At 57.4% G+C, this 17907-nt stretch overlaps 1 protein-coding gene across 1 annotated transcript in view; it reads right to left on the bottom strand.

Moving 5' to 3' along the window:
* Positions 1 to 17907, bottom strand: part of MYH10 (myosin heavy chain 10) — a 154935-nt gene that overhangs the window by 86418 nt on the left and 50610 nt on the right. The window contains exons 4-5 of the mRNA XM_054171087.1: positions 15338 to 15365; positions 1815 to 1917 (exon numbers count right to left, since the gene is read on the bottom strand). Of these exons, the coding sequence (XP_054027062.1) occupies positions 1815 to 1917; positions 15338 to 15365 (131 nt within the window). The remainder of the gene's footprint in view (positions 1 to 1814; positions 1918 to 15337; positions 15366 to 17907) is intronic.

Below are 17907 nucleotides of genomic sequence, written 5' to 3'. Positions count from 1 at the left end.
ATGTTGAACAAGCCTGGTCCCAGGACTGAGCCCTGAGGGACTCTGCTTGTCCCTGGCCTCCACTGGGCCATGGACCCATGGACAGCCACTCAAAGCCTGATGGACTTTAAGCACCCCAGTTTGAATCCTCACCAGCCCTAAGCCCAGTGAGTGGCCACAGGAATGATCACCACCAGCAGGCTCCCAAAGGGGCACATTAGAGGAGGGACTGCACCAAGTGCTCAGGAAGCACAGCTTGAGGAGGGCCAGACAAAGGTGGGGGTGTTCTCAAACAGCCAGAGCTTGGCCTTCAAGTGGTTCAGCACCAGAACAGCTTCAGAGGGAGGCTGCACAGCCTCAGTCCCTCAAGGTTTTCAGAAGTCAGCTTCAGGAGGCTGTGGGCAATGCCACCTGGCTTTGAAGGGAGGCATGATTTGAAAGGAGCTTGGACAGGAGGCTGCCACAAGTCTTTCAACCTGACACCCAAGCTGTCAGTAGTGCATTTGAAGGGCACAGCCCCCTCCCTGCTGCCCTTGCACAGCCCCAGCCCCCCCTGCAAAGAGATCCAGACAGAAGTCCAAGCCACTCCTGAGGGTTGTTCAGAGCAAGCTGAGTGGCAGCTGTGAAGGCTGGCAGGAAAGCTGAGAGAAACCTCCTCAGAACCCAGCACAAGCCCCCAGCACCCCCAGATCCTCTGGGGTCAAACTAGAGACTTTCTGCTCCCTCAGGGGGGAAAAGCTGAGCTTTTCCATTTCTGCTTCAGTTTCTGCCTCCAGCAGAGCAAACCCACAGCAGTTCCTGACTGGGATCACTCTCTCCCATCTCCATGTTAGTTTCTGAGAGGACTGAAAGCTGTTTCCTGAGCAGTGGTGGGAACTGCAGGCAGTGGGAGCTGCACTCCCTGGGAAGTGCTCAAAGGAATGAACTGTTTGCAAAACTGGGCTTTAACCACAGGGAAGCAGAGGGGCTGGGAGGGACCTCTGGAACCTGAGTCCAATCCCCACCCCCCAAAGCAGGGTCACTTAGTGCAGGTCACACAGGAACACATCCACATGGGTCCTGAAGTCTCCAGGGCAGGAGACTCTCTGGGCAGCCTGCTCCAGGCCTCCAGCACCCTCACAGCAAAGAACTTTTTCTTCATGTTGAGGGGCAGGGAACTGTTGGAGCAGTTCCAGAGGAGGCCACAAAGATGAGCAGAGCACTGGAGCACCTCTGCTGTGGGGGCAGGCTGAGAGAGTTGGGGTTCAGGGAGAGAGAGTTGGCTCCAGGGAGACCTCAGAGCAGCCTTCCAGTACCTGAAGGGGCTCCAGGAGAGCTGGGGAGGGACTTGTGACCAGGGCTGGGAGTGCCAGGATGAAGGACAACGGCTTTGAGCTGGGAGAGGAGACTGGAGATTAGGAAGAAATTCTTTGCAGTGAGGGTGGGAGACACTGGCACAGGCTGCCCAGGGAGCTTGTGGCTGTCCCATCCCTGGAGGTGTTCAAGGCCAGGCTGGATGAGGCCTCGAGCAAGCTGTGCTGGTGGGAGGTGTCCCTGCCCAGGGCAGAGAGATTGCAATTGGATGATCTTTAAAGTCCCTTCCAACCCAACCCTTTCAGTGAATGAGCAAAGCTTTAGTGCTGTTTCTGGTGACAACTGTTGCACAAAGCCTTGCATGTGAGCCCAGACCTCCAGCAGCTACACCACCAAGGGGGTCTGGGATGGATCTGCCCATGGCAGCTCAAGGGGAAACATCAGCCAAGGCAAAGTCAGGTTGATCATCTCCCAGCTTCTGTTTAATAAGGGGGGGGGGGGGGTAGCCCAAAGATGGAAGCAATGAAAATAGCCCAACTTACAGGGATATTGTGGTCCTTTCTTCCTTTGTGGGAGGAAGCCACATGAGCAAGGTACTGGATCACCTTCTTGGTGTTCTCTGTCTTCCCGGCGCCAGATTCGCCTCTGCAAAACATTTCAGACAGCAGCCTCAGAACCCAGGCTGCTCACAGCCTCTGGGGTACAGCCATCACACTGCCCCCCACCGATGGCCTGGGCTCCCCAGCAGGCCTTCACTACCCACCTAAAGCCCAAGGCAGGGACTGAGAAGGGATTTTAAACCCTTCTCCACTCTGAGGCTGTGCTGAGCGTGAAGGTGAGGACCCAGCCCCGGGCCATCAGTTGGCTTAAAGGCTTTGGGCTGAGTGCCTGCATTCCTTTGGTACCTTAAGGAACAAGAAACAAACTTCCCCTCTGCCTTGGTCACAGAGCCAGAGAAAGAGGCTTTTTCCAGAGCATATTTGAATGCAGGTATGTATTTAAATCACAACAGCCCCCCAGGCACACAAATGCTGCCTCCAGCAGCACCTGCATGCATTTGCTGCACCAGGAGGTGGCTCCCAGCATTGCCAAGTTCCTGGAAAGACCTTCAAAGGCCACTTTCAAAGTGCAGCAAACCCCATTCTCAGCACACAGCCTCTCTTTCAGCCCCACAGTCACCCCATGGGTCCCTTTCAGCCCCATGGTCACCCCAAGGCCCCCATTTCCATCAGAGGGAGGGTGCCCTGGGCAGGGACACCTCCCACCAGCCCAGCTTGCTCAAGGCCTCACCCAACCTGGCCTTTAACACTCCCAGGCAGGGGACATCCACAGCCTCCCTGGGCAACCTGTGCCAGAGTCTCCCTACCCTCACTGGAAAGAATTTCTTCCTCATCTCCCATCTCAGTCTGCCCTCTCCCAGCTCAAAGCCATTGTTGTGGCTCCCTCCATCCTGTCCCTCCCAGCCCTTGGCAAAAGTCCCTCCCCAGCTCTCCTGGAGCAGGTACTAGAAGGCTGGTTGGACTTGATGATCTCTGAGGCCTTTTCCAACCTGGTCAATTCTATTCTATTCTCTCATCCTATCACTTCTTTCTTGGGAGAAGAGACCAACATCCACCTCTCTCCAGCCTCCTTTCAGGGAGTTGTAGAGAGCCAGGTCTCCCTGGAGCCTTCTCTTCCAGGTTTCACCACCCTCACTGTGCAGAACTTCCTCCTGATGTCCAACCCAACTCTGCCCTGCTCCAGTTTCAAACCATTGCCTCTCATCCTCTCACTCCAAGCCCTTCTGAACAGTCCCTCCCCAGCCTTCCTCTCAGTCCCCTTCAGACAGTGCAATGCAGCTCTGAGGTCTCTCTGGAGCCTTCCCTTCTCCAGGCTGAACAGCCCCAACTCTCTCAGCCTGTCCCCACAGGCAAGGCTCTGGAGCCCTCTGATCACCTCTGTGGCCTCCTCTGGACCCCCTCCAACAGTTCCACGTCCCTTCTATGCTTCCTGCTGCTCAGGTCTTTATTTCTCACTCCCCTCTTCCTGCAGGGTTCCCCTTCCCATCAGTCATGGCTAGAAGCAGCACCAGCAGGAGCCTTGCCCAGTTCTAGTGGCCTATTAAGACATGTTTCATGCTGAAACTATTCTCCCTTCCCCTACCTGCTGGACAAGAAATCAAGCAAAAGAAACATTTCCACCCTGACCCAACAGCATCTGCCGTCAGCAGGGCTGGGGAATGCACTCTCAGCTCTGCCCTGAGCTGGATAAATCACCTCCTCTGGCAAGGCACTCACTTCATTAAATCTTAAGGGAGGGAAAAAAAAACCCCAAACCCCTCCTCTGACATCCACTGAAGGGAAAAGAGTCCAATAAATGCAGCCCAGATGTGGGCTCTCCCTCAGGGCCCTGCAGAGGGTTAGAAGAATCTATTCATCAAGAGGCTTTTGTGGCGTGCACAGCAGTCGGGGGGAGGGGGGGTCAAGACCTTCTGAAGCATTCCTCCTGCTCCAAAGCCTTTAAATCAACTGCTGGGGTGCCAGCAGAAAGCCTTTCTGCAAGTTCTCACTCAAAAGCAAGGCTAATGGCTGTTCTCCTCGGCGCTCTGCTCTCCCTGGGGCTCAGAGGAATGCCAAGAATTTCCTGCCGGCTCCAGCCTCGGGCAGCTCCGCGGCCACAGGCTCCCGGAGCTCCCAGCTCGGGGGGAGAGCTCTCTGCCCTTCTGCAATCGCACCGCTGGGATGCCAAAGGCTTGCAAGCTCCCCCAGTCCGGCCAGCAGCCCAACCCCACCATGGCCAGCGAACCATCTCCCCAGGGAGACACATGTGGCCATGGCCACACACTGCTGGAACAGCCCCAGGGCTGGGGACTCCACCACCTCCCTGGGCAGCCTCTGCCAGTCCCTGGCCACTCCTGCACCAGAGACATTTCTCCTCCTCTCCAACCTAACCCTCCCCTGGCACAAGTTCAGGCCAGTTGCTCTCATCCTAACAGCAGTTACTTGGGACAAGAGCCTGACCGCAGCTCTGTGCTTCAGCTCCTGCCCAGGAGGGATTAGAAACCTAAACTGAAAGCCTCTGCCCCTACCAAGCTGCCCAAAAAAGGGAAGCTCTTACTGACCCTGGGCACAACATCTATGGAGTGGTGATGGTGTCACCAAGGTAAAGATTAACCTTGTTCAAAACCTTGCTGTGATGCCACTTAATTAATATGTTACCATAAATTAAACAGCTAAAATCCTTGACAGAGCTCCTGGCCCTGCTCCAGTCAATGACAGTGCTGCTAATGCCAAAATCCCAGCATGGGGAGGGCTGGAAGGGACCTCTGGAGCTCAGCCAGTCCAACCCCCTGCCCAAGCAGGGCACCCCCAGCAGCTTGCCCAGCAGCACAGTGCCCAGCTGGGCTTGCAAGCTCTCCACACCAGGAGACTCCACAACCTCTCTGGGCAGCCTGCTCCAGGCCTCCAGCACCCTCACAACAAACAACTTTCTCCTCCTGCTCAGATGGAACCTCCTGGGTTCCAGTCTGTGCCCACTGCCCCTTGTGCTGTCCCTGGGCACCACTGAGCAGAGTCTGGCCCCAGCCTTTTCCCCCAACACTTAGCTCTTGCTGAGTATTGCTCAGCTCCCCTCTCCATTTCAGCTCCTTTGTCTCAGCTCAGTACTGTTAGAAAGAAACCATTATGAACCCAGCTGACAGTATCAGAGTATCACCAAGGTGGGAAGAGACCTCAAAGATCATCAAGTCCAACCTGGCACCACAGACCTCATGACCAGACCATGGCACCAAGTGCCACATCCAATCTCCTCTGGAACACCTCCAGGGATGGGGACTCCACCACCTCCCTGGGCAGCACATCCCAATGGGCAATCACTCTCTCTGTGTAGAACTTTCTGCTCACCTCCAGCCTAAACCTCCCCTGGCACAGCTTGAGACTGTGTCCTCTTGTTCTGGTGCTGGCTGCCTGGCAGAAGAGACCAACCCCCACCTGGCTACAACCTCCCTTCAGGGGAGTTGCACAGAGCAAGAAGGTCTCCCCTGAGCCTCCTCTTCTGCAGGCTAAGCAACCCCAGCTCCCTCAGCCTCTCCTCACAGGGCTGTGCTCCAGACCCCTCCCCAGCTTTGTTGCCCTTCTCTGGACACCTTCCAGCACCTCAACATCTTTCCTAACCTGAGGAGCCCAGAACTGGACACAGGACTCAAGGTGTGGCCTGAGCAGTGCTGAGCACAGGGCACAATGACCTCCCTGCTCCTGCTGGCCACACTGTTCCTGATGCAGGCCAGGATGTCATTGGCCTTCTTGGCCCCCTGGGCACACTGCTGGCTCATGTTCAGGCAGCTGTCAATCAGCACCCCCAGGTCCCTCTCTGTTTGGCAGCTCTCAGCCACTCTGACCCCAGCCCCCAGGAACTCCCACCATGGGCTGGGACAAACTCAGCAGCAAAGCAAACCAACCCATCCTTATCAATGGTCTCAAGCTGGAGACAGAATGCTCCTCATCAATTAAGTGAAGGCACCCAGAGAAGGGCAACCAAGCTGGGGAAGGGTCTGGAGAACAGGGCTGGGGAAGAGCAGCTGAGAGGCCTGGGGCTGTTTAGGCTGGAGAAGAAGCAGCTGAGGGGAGGCCTCATTGCTCTCTGCAGCTCCCTGAGAGGAGACTGGAGCCAGGTAGGGTTTGGTCTCCTCTTGTGACAGGACAAGAGGCAATGGTCTCCAGTTGCACCAGGGGAGGCTCAGGCTGGACATGAGGAACAACTTCTTCCCCGTTAGGGTTGTCAGGGCCTGGCCCAGGCTGCCCAGGGCAGTGGTGGAGTCCCCATCCCTGCAGGGGTTTCAGAGCTGTGTGGATGTGGTGCTGAGGGCCATGGGGTGGTGGTGCCCTGGCAGTGCTGGGGTAAGGTTGGACTGGGTGATCTCAAGGGTCTCTTCCAAGCAAACTGAGTCTGTGATTGCATGGCCTGTCCCTCACAAGCTGCCACAAGCCAGGGCACACAGGGGCTGGCCCACATGCTCAGCACTTAGAGCTGTCTTCCCTAGAGCAGCAAAGCTTCTGCTTGAAAGCAGACTGAAGCACACTGGACACAGGAGCAGCTCAGCCAGCATGAGTCAAGTCTCCAGGTGGCTGTGAAGTCACTGCAGGAGAAGCTTTGGTGCCATTTGCAATCCAGGAAAAGACTCTCCAGGCAAAGTGTAAACACTTTGGTTAGCAGAAATGAGTGACTAACTTCTCCACCACTCATCCATGCAGCTTTTGGCCCTGAACACTCTCAGCCTCAATTTGCCCAGCAGGAAAAGGCATTTCCTGTGCTGACCAAAGTGCCAGCTGAGAACCAGGCCAAGCAAACAGCTGGGAGAGGGAACACTGAGACTGGAGATCGGAAAGAGATTCATTGCAGGGAGGCTGGGGAGGCACTGGCACAGGCTGCCCAGGGAGGCTGTGGCTGTGCCCTGCCTGGAGGTGTTGAAGGCCAGGCTGGATGAGGCCCTGAGCAGCCTGGGCTGGTGGGAGGTGTCCCTGCCCATGGCAGGGGCTTGGAGCTGGCTGAGCCTTAAGGTCCCTTCCAAGCCAAAGCATTCTGTGGTGCCTGAACTGCAGCAGGCTCCCCTGGCACAAGGCCGGAGATAAAAGAGATTCATTGCAGGGAGGGTGGGGAGGCACTGGCACAGAGCTGCCCAGGGAGGCTGTGGCTGTCCCCTGCCTGGAGGTGTTGAAGGCCAGGCTGGATGAGGCCCTGAGCAGCCTGGGCTGGTGGGAGGTGTCCCTGCCCATGGCAGGGGCTTGGAGCTGGCTGATCCTTAAGGTCCCTTCCAAGCCAAAGCATTCTGTGATGCCTGAACTGCAGCAGGCTCCCCTGGCACAAGGCTGGAGATAAAAGAGATTCATTGCAGGGAGGTTGGGGAGACTCTGGCACAGAGCTGCCCAGGGAGGCTGTGGCTGTCCCCTGCCTGGAGGTGTTGAAGGCCAGGCTGGATGAGGCCTTGAGAGCTGAGGGCTGTCTGCAAGCCCTGCTGGCAGCCCCTGGCTCCTGCATGGGCTAGGAGGGGAAGCAATGTGGGGGCTGGTGGGTGCCTGCCCATGGCAGGGGGTTGGAGTAGATGATCTTCAAGGTCCCTTCCAGCCCAAGCCAGTCTGTCAGTCTCAGATGTGAGTCCCAGGTGATGAGCAGGCAGCAAGCAGGCCTGGAAGCTGGTCTGACTTCCAGGAGAGCAGGGAGCTCTTCCCACACAGCTCACTTAAAGGTGGTTCTTATTCCATGAGCAGGTCAAATGCCTGCCTGGGAAAGCCCTGAGGCAAGCAGCAGTGACAGAGCTGCTGCACTAACAGTCACAGACTGCACTGGCTGGGAAGAGACCCTCAAAGGGCATCTTGTCCACCCCCTACTAGAGCAGGCTGCCCAGGGTTATAGCAAGTCTGAGTGTCTCCAGGGATGGAGCCTCAGCCAGGTCCCTGGGCAACTTGTTCCAGGTTTCACCACCCTCCTGGTGCAGAGCTTCCCCCTGATGTCCAACCTAACTCTGCCCTGCTCCAGTTTCAAACCATTGCCTCTCATCCTCTCACTCCAAGCCCTTCTGAACAGTCTCTCCCCAGCCTTCTTCTCAGTCCCCTTCAGACAGAGCAATGCAGCTCTGAGGTCTCCCTGGAGCCTTCCCTTCTCCAGGCTGAACAGCCCCAACTCTCCCAGCCTGTCTTCATCAGGGAGCTGCTCCCAGCCCTATGAGTTTGTGGACCTGGCACTTGGGGACACAGCTTAATGGCCAAGGTGGTCCTAGGTTGATGGTTGGGCTGGGTCTGAGGGGTCTGATTCCAGCATTGGGCATGGCAGGACAAGGCACCACCACCTCCTCCTGACCTGACAAACGACTTTCTGGATCTCAGGAAGGTCAGACTAGTTTAAAGCTGCTTTCTGGAGCAGGGACAGGCCCCCTCCACCACCACCCTGCTAGCCACTAACACCCCCAGGGGCTACTCAGGACACAGAGTGGACTGTCCTGAGTCACCCAGGCCAGGAGCACCCAAAGCCACAGGGCTGTGGTTTGAAAGCTTGGAAATTCACAGACAGGCTTTGCATCCCCTTGCTACCTGCCCAGAGCCTGCTGGGAACTACCCATGTGGGTGAAGATAAGCATCTGGAACACACTGGGGTGGGAACTGCAGCCAGGGACACCTCTGCCAGCAGAGAGCAGCTCTGTCACTTCCATTACTGAAAAGCAAAGCAAACCAAACCACAGCTTCCCATGCTGGGGCCTGGATCACTTCCCTCTGCCCTGCAAGCTTCAGTCTGCTTCTAGCATTCTTCAGCAGCAACAAGCTCAGGGATGACAATCAGAGACTGGGTTGGAAAGGACCTTTAATGCTCCTCTCATCTACCCTAACCCCCCTGCACTCAGCAGGGACATCCCCAACCACAGCAGGTTGCTCACAGCCCCAACCAACCTGACCTGCAATGCTTCCAGCCATGGGGCAGCTCCCAGCTCTCTGGGCAGCCTGGGGCAGGCTCTCACCACCCTCAGGGGCAAACATTTCTTCCTTCTCTCCAGTCTCTTTGAGTTTCAAGCCACCCCCCTTGTCCTGTCACCACAGGCCCTGCTCTAACCCTGTCCCCAGCTTTCTGCTCAGCCCTTGAAGCACTGCAAGGCCACCAGAAGGTCTCCCTGGAGCCTTCTCCTCTCCAGGCTGCCCAAGGCCAACTCTCAGCCTGGCCTCACAGCAGAGGGCTTCCAGCCCTGCCAGCATTGCTGTGGCCTCCTCTGGCCCTGCTCCAACAGCTCCCTGGCTGTGCTGAGGGCTCCAGAGCTGCCCCAGCACTGCAGGGGAGGTCTGAGCAGAGCCCAGCAGAGGGGCAGAATCCCCTCCCTGCCCCTGCTGCCCACACTGCTGGGGATCAGCCCAGGGCAGGCTGGGGCTGGGCTGGCAGCACACCTGAGCTCATCTGGAAGCAGCAGGTCATCCTGCCAAGACCTGGGAGCACCACCTGGGCAGCTCTCAGTGCCTGCTTTCACAAGACACAGAACACAGCCCTGTGGCTCACAGCTCCTTGCCCAGCAGAGCCTTGCTGCATTCAGAGCAGCCACTTCCCCAAGCACCAAGCCACGAAGGCCTCACTTGCCCTGGCTGCAGGGGGCAGGACCTGCAGAGGTGAGAGCCCCACTTGGGGCTTTGGTCCTGCTCCCAGCAGCAGCTGCAAAGGGCAGGAGTGGCTGTGGCTCCCAGGCACAGCTGAGCAGGGCTCCTGCCGGTCACACATGAAGAGCCAGTTGCAGGCAGGACCTGTAATTAGCAGGCTGCTCTCAGCAGCAGGCTCATTGGCTGGCTGAGGAGCTGGGAGTGCTAGTTTGGGCTAGCACAGGAGAGACACTCATTGCCTTTCCTCTTTCCAAGGCTGCTCTGCCTTTCTGCCTAGCTGCCTCCCCTCCTCTGCACACCACTTGTCCAGGGAATGTCACCAGCTGGCCTGTGGCCAGGGGCTGCACCAAACAATGTTTGGTATTTGCTGCTGGTGCCCTTTGCTCAGCAGCCTCCACCCCCCACTGCTCCTGCTGGAGCCACTTCACACCAGAGGTGCCTGCAGGGCTGGAGGCATCCCCCTCAGGGGCTGGTTATCAAACCCAGAGGGGGATGCCACAAGCCTGGGGGGAGACTCCAGCTCAGAACACACAACCACAGAATGGTTTGTCTTGGAAAAGACCTCTAAGCATTGACCCAACAGCACCAGGGCCAGCCAGCCAGGACCCCAGTGGGGGCCATGGCCACACATCCCTTGAACCCCTCCAGGGCTGGGGACTCCACCACCTCCCTGGGCAGCCTCTGCCAGTCCCTCACCACTCCTGCAGCAAAGACATTTTTCCTCCTCTCCAACCTAACCCTCCCCTGGCACAATTCCAGGCCAGTTCCTCTCCTTCCATCACCTGAGCCTAGGGAGCAGAGCCCAACCCCCACCTCCCTGCAGCCTCCTCTCAGGGAGCTGCAGAGAGCAGTGAGGTCTCCCTCAGCCTCCAGGCTCCCCAGCTCCTCACAATTCCTGTGTTGCTCACTCAGCTCCTCCCTCCCCAGCATTCACCAGACCATGATTTGGCTTTCATAGAGGCACAGAATGGGTTGGGTTGGAAAGGACCTTCAAGATCATCCAGCTCCAGCCCCCTGCCACGGGCAGGGACACCTCCCAGCAGCCCAGGCTGCTGCAGGCCTCATCCAGCCTGGCCTTCAACACCTCTAGGGAGGGAGCAACCACAAGCATCTGACATTGCTCAATGGACTCAGGAGCTGCAGCTCTGGGCCCATCCCTGGGTTTCTCAGTTGGTGGAAGGCCAAAGGGCACACAAGGAAGCTCATCAGCAGTGCCTGAGGAAGCCAGGGTCACACCACAGAGCAGCCAGAGTCCTTCTGGCCATGGGAAAGCAGCTTCTGGGTGACTCTGAGAACAGCCTCTCTGCAATGGAGTCATTTCAGCAGAGAGCTTCTCCTACCAACTCAGTCCCTGTGGCTCAGGCCATGATCAGCTCACAAGGACAGAGGTGGCTGGGGGAAAGGAGGGGGGCACAGAGAAACGAAACAGGAGCAGCAGTCAGTGCTTCAACCTCCAGAGCATCCTGAGCCTCTAACTCACAGCCAGCCCTGCAGCCCAGGCTGCACAGCAGGGCAAGAGATGGAGAGTGGAGAGGGAGGACCACAGAGAGTAAGGGAGAGGAAGAAAATGCTCATTGGATGGGCAGAGAGCACTCATTCCTACAGCTAAAGCAGGAAGGCACCTCTGCCATCAAGCCTGGGGTGAGCAGAGGATAAGCTGGAGCTGCTCTGCTATGGAGACTGACTGAGAGAGTTGGGGCTGTGCAGGCTGGAGAGGAGAAGGCTCCCAGGAGACCTCATTGTGGCCTTCCAGGATCTGAAGGGGGCTCCAGGAAAGCTGGGGAGGGATTTTGGAGGGTGTCAGGGAGTGACAGGACTGGGGGGGATGGAGCAGGACTAGAAATGGGGAGATTCAGATTGGATGTGAGGAAGAAGTTGTTCCCCAGGAGGGTGGTGAGAGCCTGGCACAGGCTGCCCAGGGAGGTGGTGGAAGCCTCCTGCCTGGAGGTGTTTGCAGCCAGGCTGGAGGTGGCTGTGAGCAACCTGCTGCAGTGTGAGGTGTCCCTGGCCATGGCAGGGGGGTTGGAACTGGCTGAGCCTTGAGCTCCCTTCCAACCCTGACAGTTCTATGGTTCAAAGTTCACCAGTTCCTGCAAAACTCCTCATGGAACACCAGCAGGTGATGAAACTGAGACAGCCAACCTCCAGGCAATGCTACTAAACTCAACATGAGCTGTGATGAGAGCTGTGTGGAGAACCAGCCAGCATGTCCAGGGTGTCCAGAGAAGAGCAATGAAGCTGCTGGAGGGTCTGGAGAATAGGGCTGGGGAGGAGCAGCTGAGGGAGCTGGGGGGGTTCAGCCTGGAGAAGAGGAGGCTGAGGGGAGACCTCATTGCTCTCTGCAGCTCCCTGAGAGGAGGCTGCAGGGAGGTGGGGCTTGGGCTCTGCTCCCTAGTCTCAGGTGATGGAAGGAAAGGAACTGGCCTGAAATTGTGCCAGGGGAGGCTGAGGTTGGAGGAGGAAAAATGTCTTTGCTGCAGGAGTGGTCAGGGACTGGCAGAGGCTGCCCAGGGAGCTGGGGGAGCCCAGCCCAAGGTGCAAGGCTGAAGTCTGCTGCACTGGGCACCAAGCAGGGCCCAAGAGAAGGATCAAAAGCTTGCAGCAACCTTACAGCTGAGGGAGTAACAGCACTGCAGGCAGGAGAGCTGAGAGGCTTCCCAGTTTGCAGATGAAGAGATCAGACACTCAGTCAATCCAGAGCACTGCTCTGCAGCCTTTGTGCTCTGGGCTGACCATGGAAAGCAGTGCAAGGTTCATGCAGAGGCACAAAACATGAAGCTGCTGCAAAAAAATTCCCCTGGGGCAAGCACAGACTGTCAGAGCAGCCACAGACACCCCAGAACAAAGCCTTTCTTCTGGCTCTGGGATCCCAGCCCTGCTTTGAGGGCTGCTCTGTACATTGCACACGGAGTAGTCATCCCCTGACAGCAGAAGGCCTGCTCAGAGCAGGACCCACAGAGCAGGACAAGCCTGTGTCAGCTGCAGCAGCTTTTATCTCAGCACAGCAAATGGCTTGGCCCTGTGTCCTCAGGCCCCATGGATCCTGTTTGTAGCACCCATGGTTCAAAGCAGCATGGCTTGAAAGGCTCCACCTCCAGCCTTCTTCAGAGCCTGAGTTACAGCAGGAGAGGAAGATCTGAATCCCCTCATGTCAAGAAGGAAACTGAGCTCAGGTCTCTCTGCAGCACTTCGTCTGAGCACAGAGGAAGCAGGCACCCCACAACCCCCAGGCTCAAGGAGGCTGCTGCACTGGCACACAGCTCAGGCAGCTGAGCACACAAGCTACCCCCCTGCCCCACAGCTGACTGAGCATGGCAGCTTGTACCCACGATGGGTAGCTGCAGGCAGCTTCAGAAGGGAGCCCAGGAGAGGTTTCACAATGCAGATGAACCCTCCTCACTCCAGGCTGCTACCAGCAGAAGGTGAGATCTGCTCTGGAGCCCTCAGCACAGCCAGGGAGCTGTTGGAGCAGGGCCAGAGGAGGCCACAGCCATGCTGGCAGGGCTGGAAGCCCTCTGCTGTGAGGCCAGGCTGAGAGAGTTGGCCTTGGGCAGGCTGGAGAGGAGAAGGCTCCAGGGAGACCTTCTGGTGGCCTTGCAGTGCTTCAAGAGCTGAGCAGAGAGCTGGGGACAGAGTTTTGAGCAGGACAAGAGGTGATGCTTTGAATCCAAAAGAGGGAGATGAGGCTGGAGAGAAGGAAGAAATGTTTGACCCTGAGGATGGTGAGAGCCTGGAGGGCTTGGAAGCTCTCCACACCAGGAGACTCCACAACCTCTCTGGGCAGCCTGCTCCAGGCCTCCAGCACCCTCACAACAAACAACTTTCTCCTCCTGCTCAGATGGAACCTCCTGGGTGCCAGTCTGTGCCCACTGCCCCTTGTGCTGTCCCTGGGCACCTCTGAGCAGAGCCTGGCCCCATGCCCTTGCTCAGCACTGACTATTCAGTCACTGACACTCTGCCTAGCCCAGCACTGCATCTCCAGGTCCCTGAGAAATGGAAGCTGAAGTTTACTGCTCAGTGGGGCAAATTCAGGTGCAGACAGAGAAAGCAGAGGGAAACCTGAGGGTGAACTTCAGCATTCTCCTGTCTGAAGCAGATCCCAAGCTCAGCTGCTGCTCAGCAGGGTTTCTGGACCAGCCTTGGATTCCTGCCTGCCTCAGGCCCTATACACTGAGGGGCTGCACTTCAGACAGATGCTGTCAAGCTTTTTGGCTCGGAATCAGATCTTGACTGACACTTCCAGCTACATTCAAGCAGCCTGCACCTACCAAACTTCAAGCAAGATGAGTTACAGGATGAAAAGAACAAAGCATAGAGTGGCTTAGGTTGGAAGGGGCCTCAAACATCATCTGCCTCACCCCCCTGCCATGGGCAGGGCATCTCTCACACAGCCTTGGCTGCTCAAGGCCTTATCCAGTCACAGAACCACAAAACCTTAGAAGAGATCAAGGCCAAGCCCCCTGCCAAAAGCAGGGGCACCAAGGCCTCATCCAGCCTGGCCTTCAACACCTCCAGGGAGAAGGCAGCCACAACCTCTCAGGGCAACCTGCTCCCAGAGTCTCACCTGAAGAAGTCCTTCCTCAGATGCAGTCTAACTCTGCTCTCCCTCAGCTTCAAACTGTTCCCCCTACAGCCCCTTGTGCTTCCTCTCCAGCCTCTGGGTAAGATCTCTTCAGGTATTTGAAGGCAACTCTAAGGCACCCCCAGGATCTTCTCTTCTCCAGGCTGAACACCCCCAGCTCCTTCAGCCTGGCCTCACAGCAGAGGTGCTTCAGCCCTTGGATCATCTTTGTGGCCTCCTCTGGACTCCCTCCAACAGCTCTGTGTGCTCCTTATGCTGGGAATAGCACAACTAGATGCAGTATTTGAGGTGAGGTCTCACCAGAGCAGAGTAAAGGGGCAGAATCTCCTCTCCTGCCCTGCTGGCCACACTTATTGCATCATATTAAATCTCTTCATGCTGTATCTTTAACCACCAGCCACTGCCTGTCAAGAGTAAAGACCAAATTTCAAGTGCCACAGATAGAAAAGAATAGAAAAGAATAAACCTGGCTGGAAAAGACCTTTGAGATCATCAAGCCCAACCTATCACCCAGCACCATCTGACCATGGCACCAAGGGCCTCAGCCAGGCTCTGCCTAAACACCTCTAGGGATGGGGACTCCACCACCTCCCTGGGCAGCACATCCCAAGGGCCAAGCTCTCTTTCAGCGAAGAGCTTCCTCACCTCCAGCCTGAACCTCCCCTGGCACAGCTTGAAACTGTGGCCTCTTGTTCTGCTGCTGGGTGCCTGGGAGAAGAGACCAACCCCCACCTGGCTACAACCTCCCTTCAGGGAGTTGCAGAGAGCAAGAAGGTCTCCCCTGAGCCTCCTCTTCTCCAGGCTAAGCAACCCCAGCTCCCTCAGCCTCTCCTCACAGGGCTGTGCTCCAGACCCCTCCCCAGCTTTGTTGCCCTTCTCTGGACACCTTCCAGCAGCTCAACATCTTTCCTAACCTGAGGAGCCCAGAACTGGACACAGGACTCAAGGTGTGGCCTGACCAGTGCTGAGCACAGGGCACAATGACCTCCCTGCTCCTGCTGGCCACACTGTTCCTGATCCAGGCCAGGATGCCCTTGGCCTTCTTGGCCCCCTGGGCACACTGCTGGCTCCTGTTCAGCTGCTCTCCACCAGTACCCCCAGGTCCCTCTCTGCCTGGCTGCTCTCAGCCACTCTGCCCCCAGCCTGTAGCTCTGCCTGGGGTTGCTGTGGCCAATGTGCAGCACCTGGCACTTGGCTGTGTTCAATCTCCTGCCCTCGGCCTCTGCCCATCTGTCCAGCCTGGCAAGGTCCCTCTGCAGAGCTCTGCTACCCTCCAGCAGATCCCCTCCTGCCCCCAGCTGGGTGTCCCCTGCCAGTGCTGCAGAGCCCCTCTCCCCAGGCAGGTGCCCCGGTGCCCCGGGCAGCAGCGGTCACTCACGTGCAGAGAATGGATTGGTCCTCGCGGTCTGCAAGAGAGAAGAACAAACACAGTTACAGGCCTGGGCCACTGGGCTTGGGCCTCTTCTCCTGGCCTCTGCAGACCAGGGACTTTCAAAGCACCAGGCAGTGAGCTCAGCTTCTCAGCTCCACAGCCCCCACAGAGCCATGGAATGCCAGGCTGGGAGGGACCCCAAGCATCCCCTGGCCCAGCCTGGTGGAGCTGAACCGAGCTGGCCCAGCACCCTGGCAGGCTGAGCCTTCCAGCTGCCCAGAGCAGGGGAATCCACCACTTCCCCTGGGAGATGGCTCCAGATGGTGTGGGGAGGGACTGTTTCCAAGGGCATGCAGCACCAGGGCAAGGAGCAGTGTTTTGAAACCAGAGCAGGGTAGATTTGGATTGGATGTGAGGAAGAAGCTCTTCGCTGAGATGGTGGTGGAAGAGGATGCCCAGGGGGGTGGTGGAGGCTCCATCCCTGCAGACATTCAAGGTCAGGCTTGAGGTGGCTCTGAGCAACCTGAGAGCACAGAATCACAGGATGCCAGGTTGGGAGGGACCCCAGGGATCACCTGGTTAACCTTTCTAGGTGATGGTGGAGCTGAACTGAGCTGGCCCAGCACCCTGGCAGGCTGAGCCTTCCAGCTGCCCAGAGCAGGGGAATCCACCACTTCCCCTGGGAGATGATTCCAGTGTCCAGCTCTGCTCAGGGGGAAACATTTCCTTCTGGAGCCCCATGGGAATCTCCCCAGCAGCACCTTGGCCCCATCACCCCTTGTCTTTAATTTCAAAGGCACTCCAAGCACTTGTCCTGCAGTCCCTGAGACCCTGCAGGTCACACACAGGCTCCTCCCACAGCTCCACCACCACACAGGATCACAGTGGGGTTGGGGTTGGAAGGCAGCTCAAAAAGTCATCCAGCCCAACTCCTCTGCCAAAGAGCCACCCAGGAACACATCCAGGTGGGATCTGGAAGTCTCTGGAGAAGGAGACTCAGGCACCTCTCCTGGCAGCCAGTGTTTTGTCACTCAGCTTGCACCCACTGCCCCTGGTCCTGTCCCTGGACATCACTGAGCAGAGCCTGGCTCTGCAAGGTCAGAGACCTGTTAGCTTTGTCTGAGCTACAGGGACATTTGCTCTGTGGCCCCAGGCCCCAGGCATCCTGTTTGGAGCAACCATGGCTCACAAAACCCTGGCTTGAAAGGCTCCACCTTCAGTCTGCTTCAGAGCTGGAGTTACAGCGTGCTGAAGGAAGCAGGAGAGGAAGATGTCAAGGAGGAAACTGCCCCCACCTCTGCCCCTGCACATGGCAAGGCTTTGGTTAGCTGATGTTTGGTTATGTCAGGTTTAGCAACAGCCCACAGGAGCTTCAACATACTTTCAGATGAAACTGGGGCAGCCCTTTGGGATTCTGGCTGCACCCTGACTACAAACCTGAAGTATTAAGTGAGAAGGCTGAGAGTCAGGGGTCTGCAGCCTGGAGAGGAGAAGGCTCCAGGGAGACCTTCTGGTGGCCTTGCAGTGCTTCAAGGGCTGAGCACAAAGCTGGGGACAGAGCTTAGAGCAGGGCCTGTGGTGACAGCACAAGGGGGGATGGTTTGGAACTCAAACAGGGAGACTGAGACTGGAGAGAAGGGAGAAATGTTTGACCCCAAGGGTGGTGAGAGCCTGCCCCAGGCTGGCCCCTGGCTGGCACCACTGCAGGTCAGGCTGTTTGTGGCTGTGAGAACCTGCTCCAGCTGCAGGTGGCCCTGCTGCTGAGCTTTCAAGATCCCTTCCAGCCCAAAGCAGTCTCACATTCCATGATTGTAAGGCAAACAGTTCCATGCTCTCAGTGCTGCTGAGCAGACCCTTGGAACACCCCCCCCAACACCTCCACTGCTTCACTCACCAGCTTGCCTTTTCCTCTCTAACTTAACAGGCCAGTCTCAAGTGCTTCCACAAGCTCACTTATGCACTAGAGGCTTGGCCAGAGGACACCCAGGGCAATCCTGAGCAGAGCTCAGCCCTTCCATGACACCCACTGCTCTGCTCCTGACCTCTGAGAGGAGTGCCTGAAGGGGGGGCATGGCCTGCATGAAAGGAGCTTTGCATTTCAACATCAGACACTCTAATAGAGGAAGCACTCTGCAAGCAGAGCACTCACAGCTGCCTGCAGCAAGCAGAGTGGTTGGGGTGAAGGTGCTCTGAGCCCAGCTCTGAGCCAGGGCTTGCAGTCAGGCCCACAGCTTCTCTGCATCACAAGGCCCTTGGCTTTCCTCTGAAGCTGCCTGCCACCAGCTGCTGAAGGGCACAAATGCCTCCTGAAAGCTCAGGGCTTCACCCAGCTGTCCTGTTCCAGTGGCAGCCTGTGCTGGATCACAGCCCAGCAAAGCCAGGCTTTGTTTTGTTCAAGTGTTAAGCTGGGCACCAGTGCCGAGCCTCTGCTGCTGCCCACACCTCCCCCTGCAGCACAGCACTGACAGGGCCTGGGGAATGGCAAGGAGAGGATCAATACTGCCAGGACACAGAGCAACCTGGGCCAGGCTCTCACTACTCTCAGGGGCAAACATTTCTTCCCTCTCTCCACTCTG

Source organism: Dryobates pubescens, chromosome 20, assembly GCF_014839835.1.
Source record: "Dryobates pubescens isolate bDryPub1 chromosome 20, bDryPub1.pri, whole genome shotgun sequence".
Lineage (NCBI taxonomy): Eukaryota > Metazoa > Chordata > Aves > Piciformes > Picidae > Dryobates > Dryobates pubescens.
Note: the sequence above shows the minus strand (reverse complement) of the source record. Positions and strands in the feature narration are given on the sequence as shown.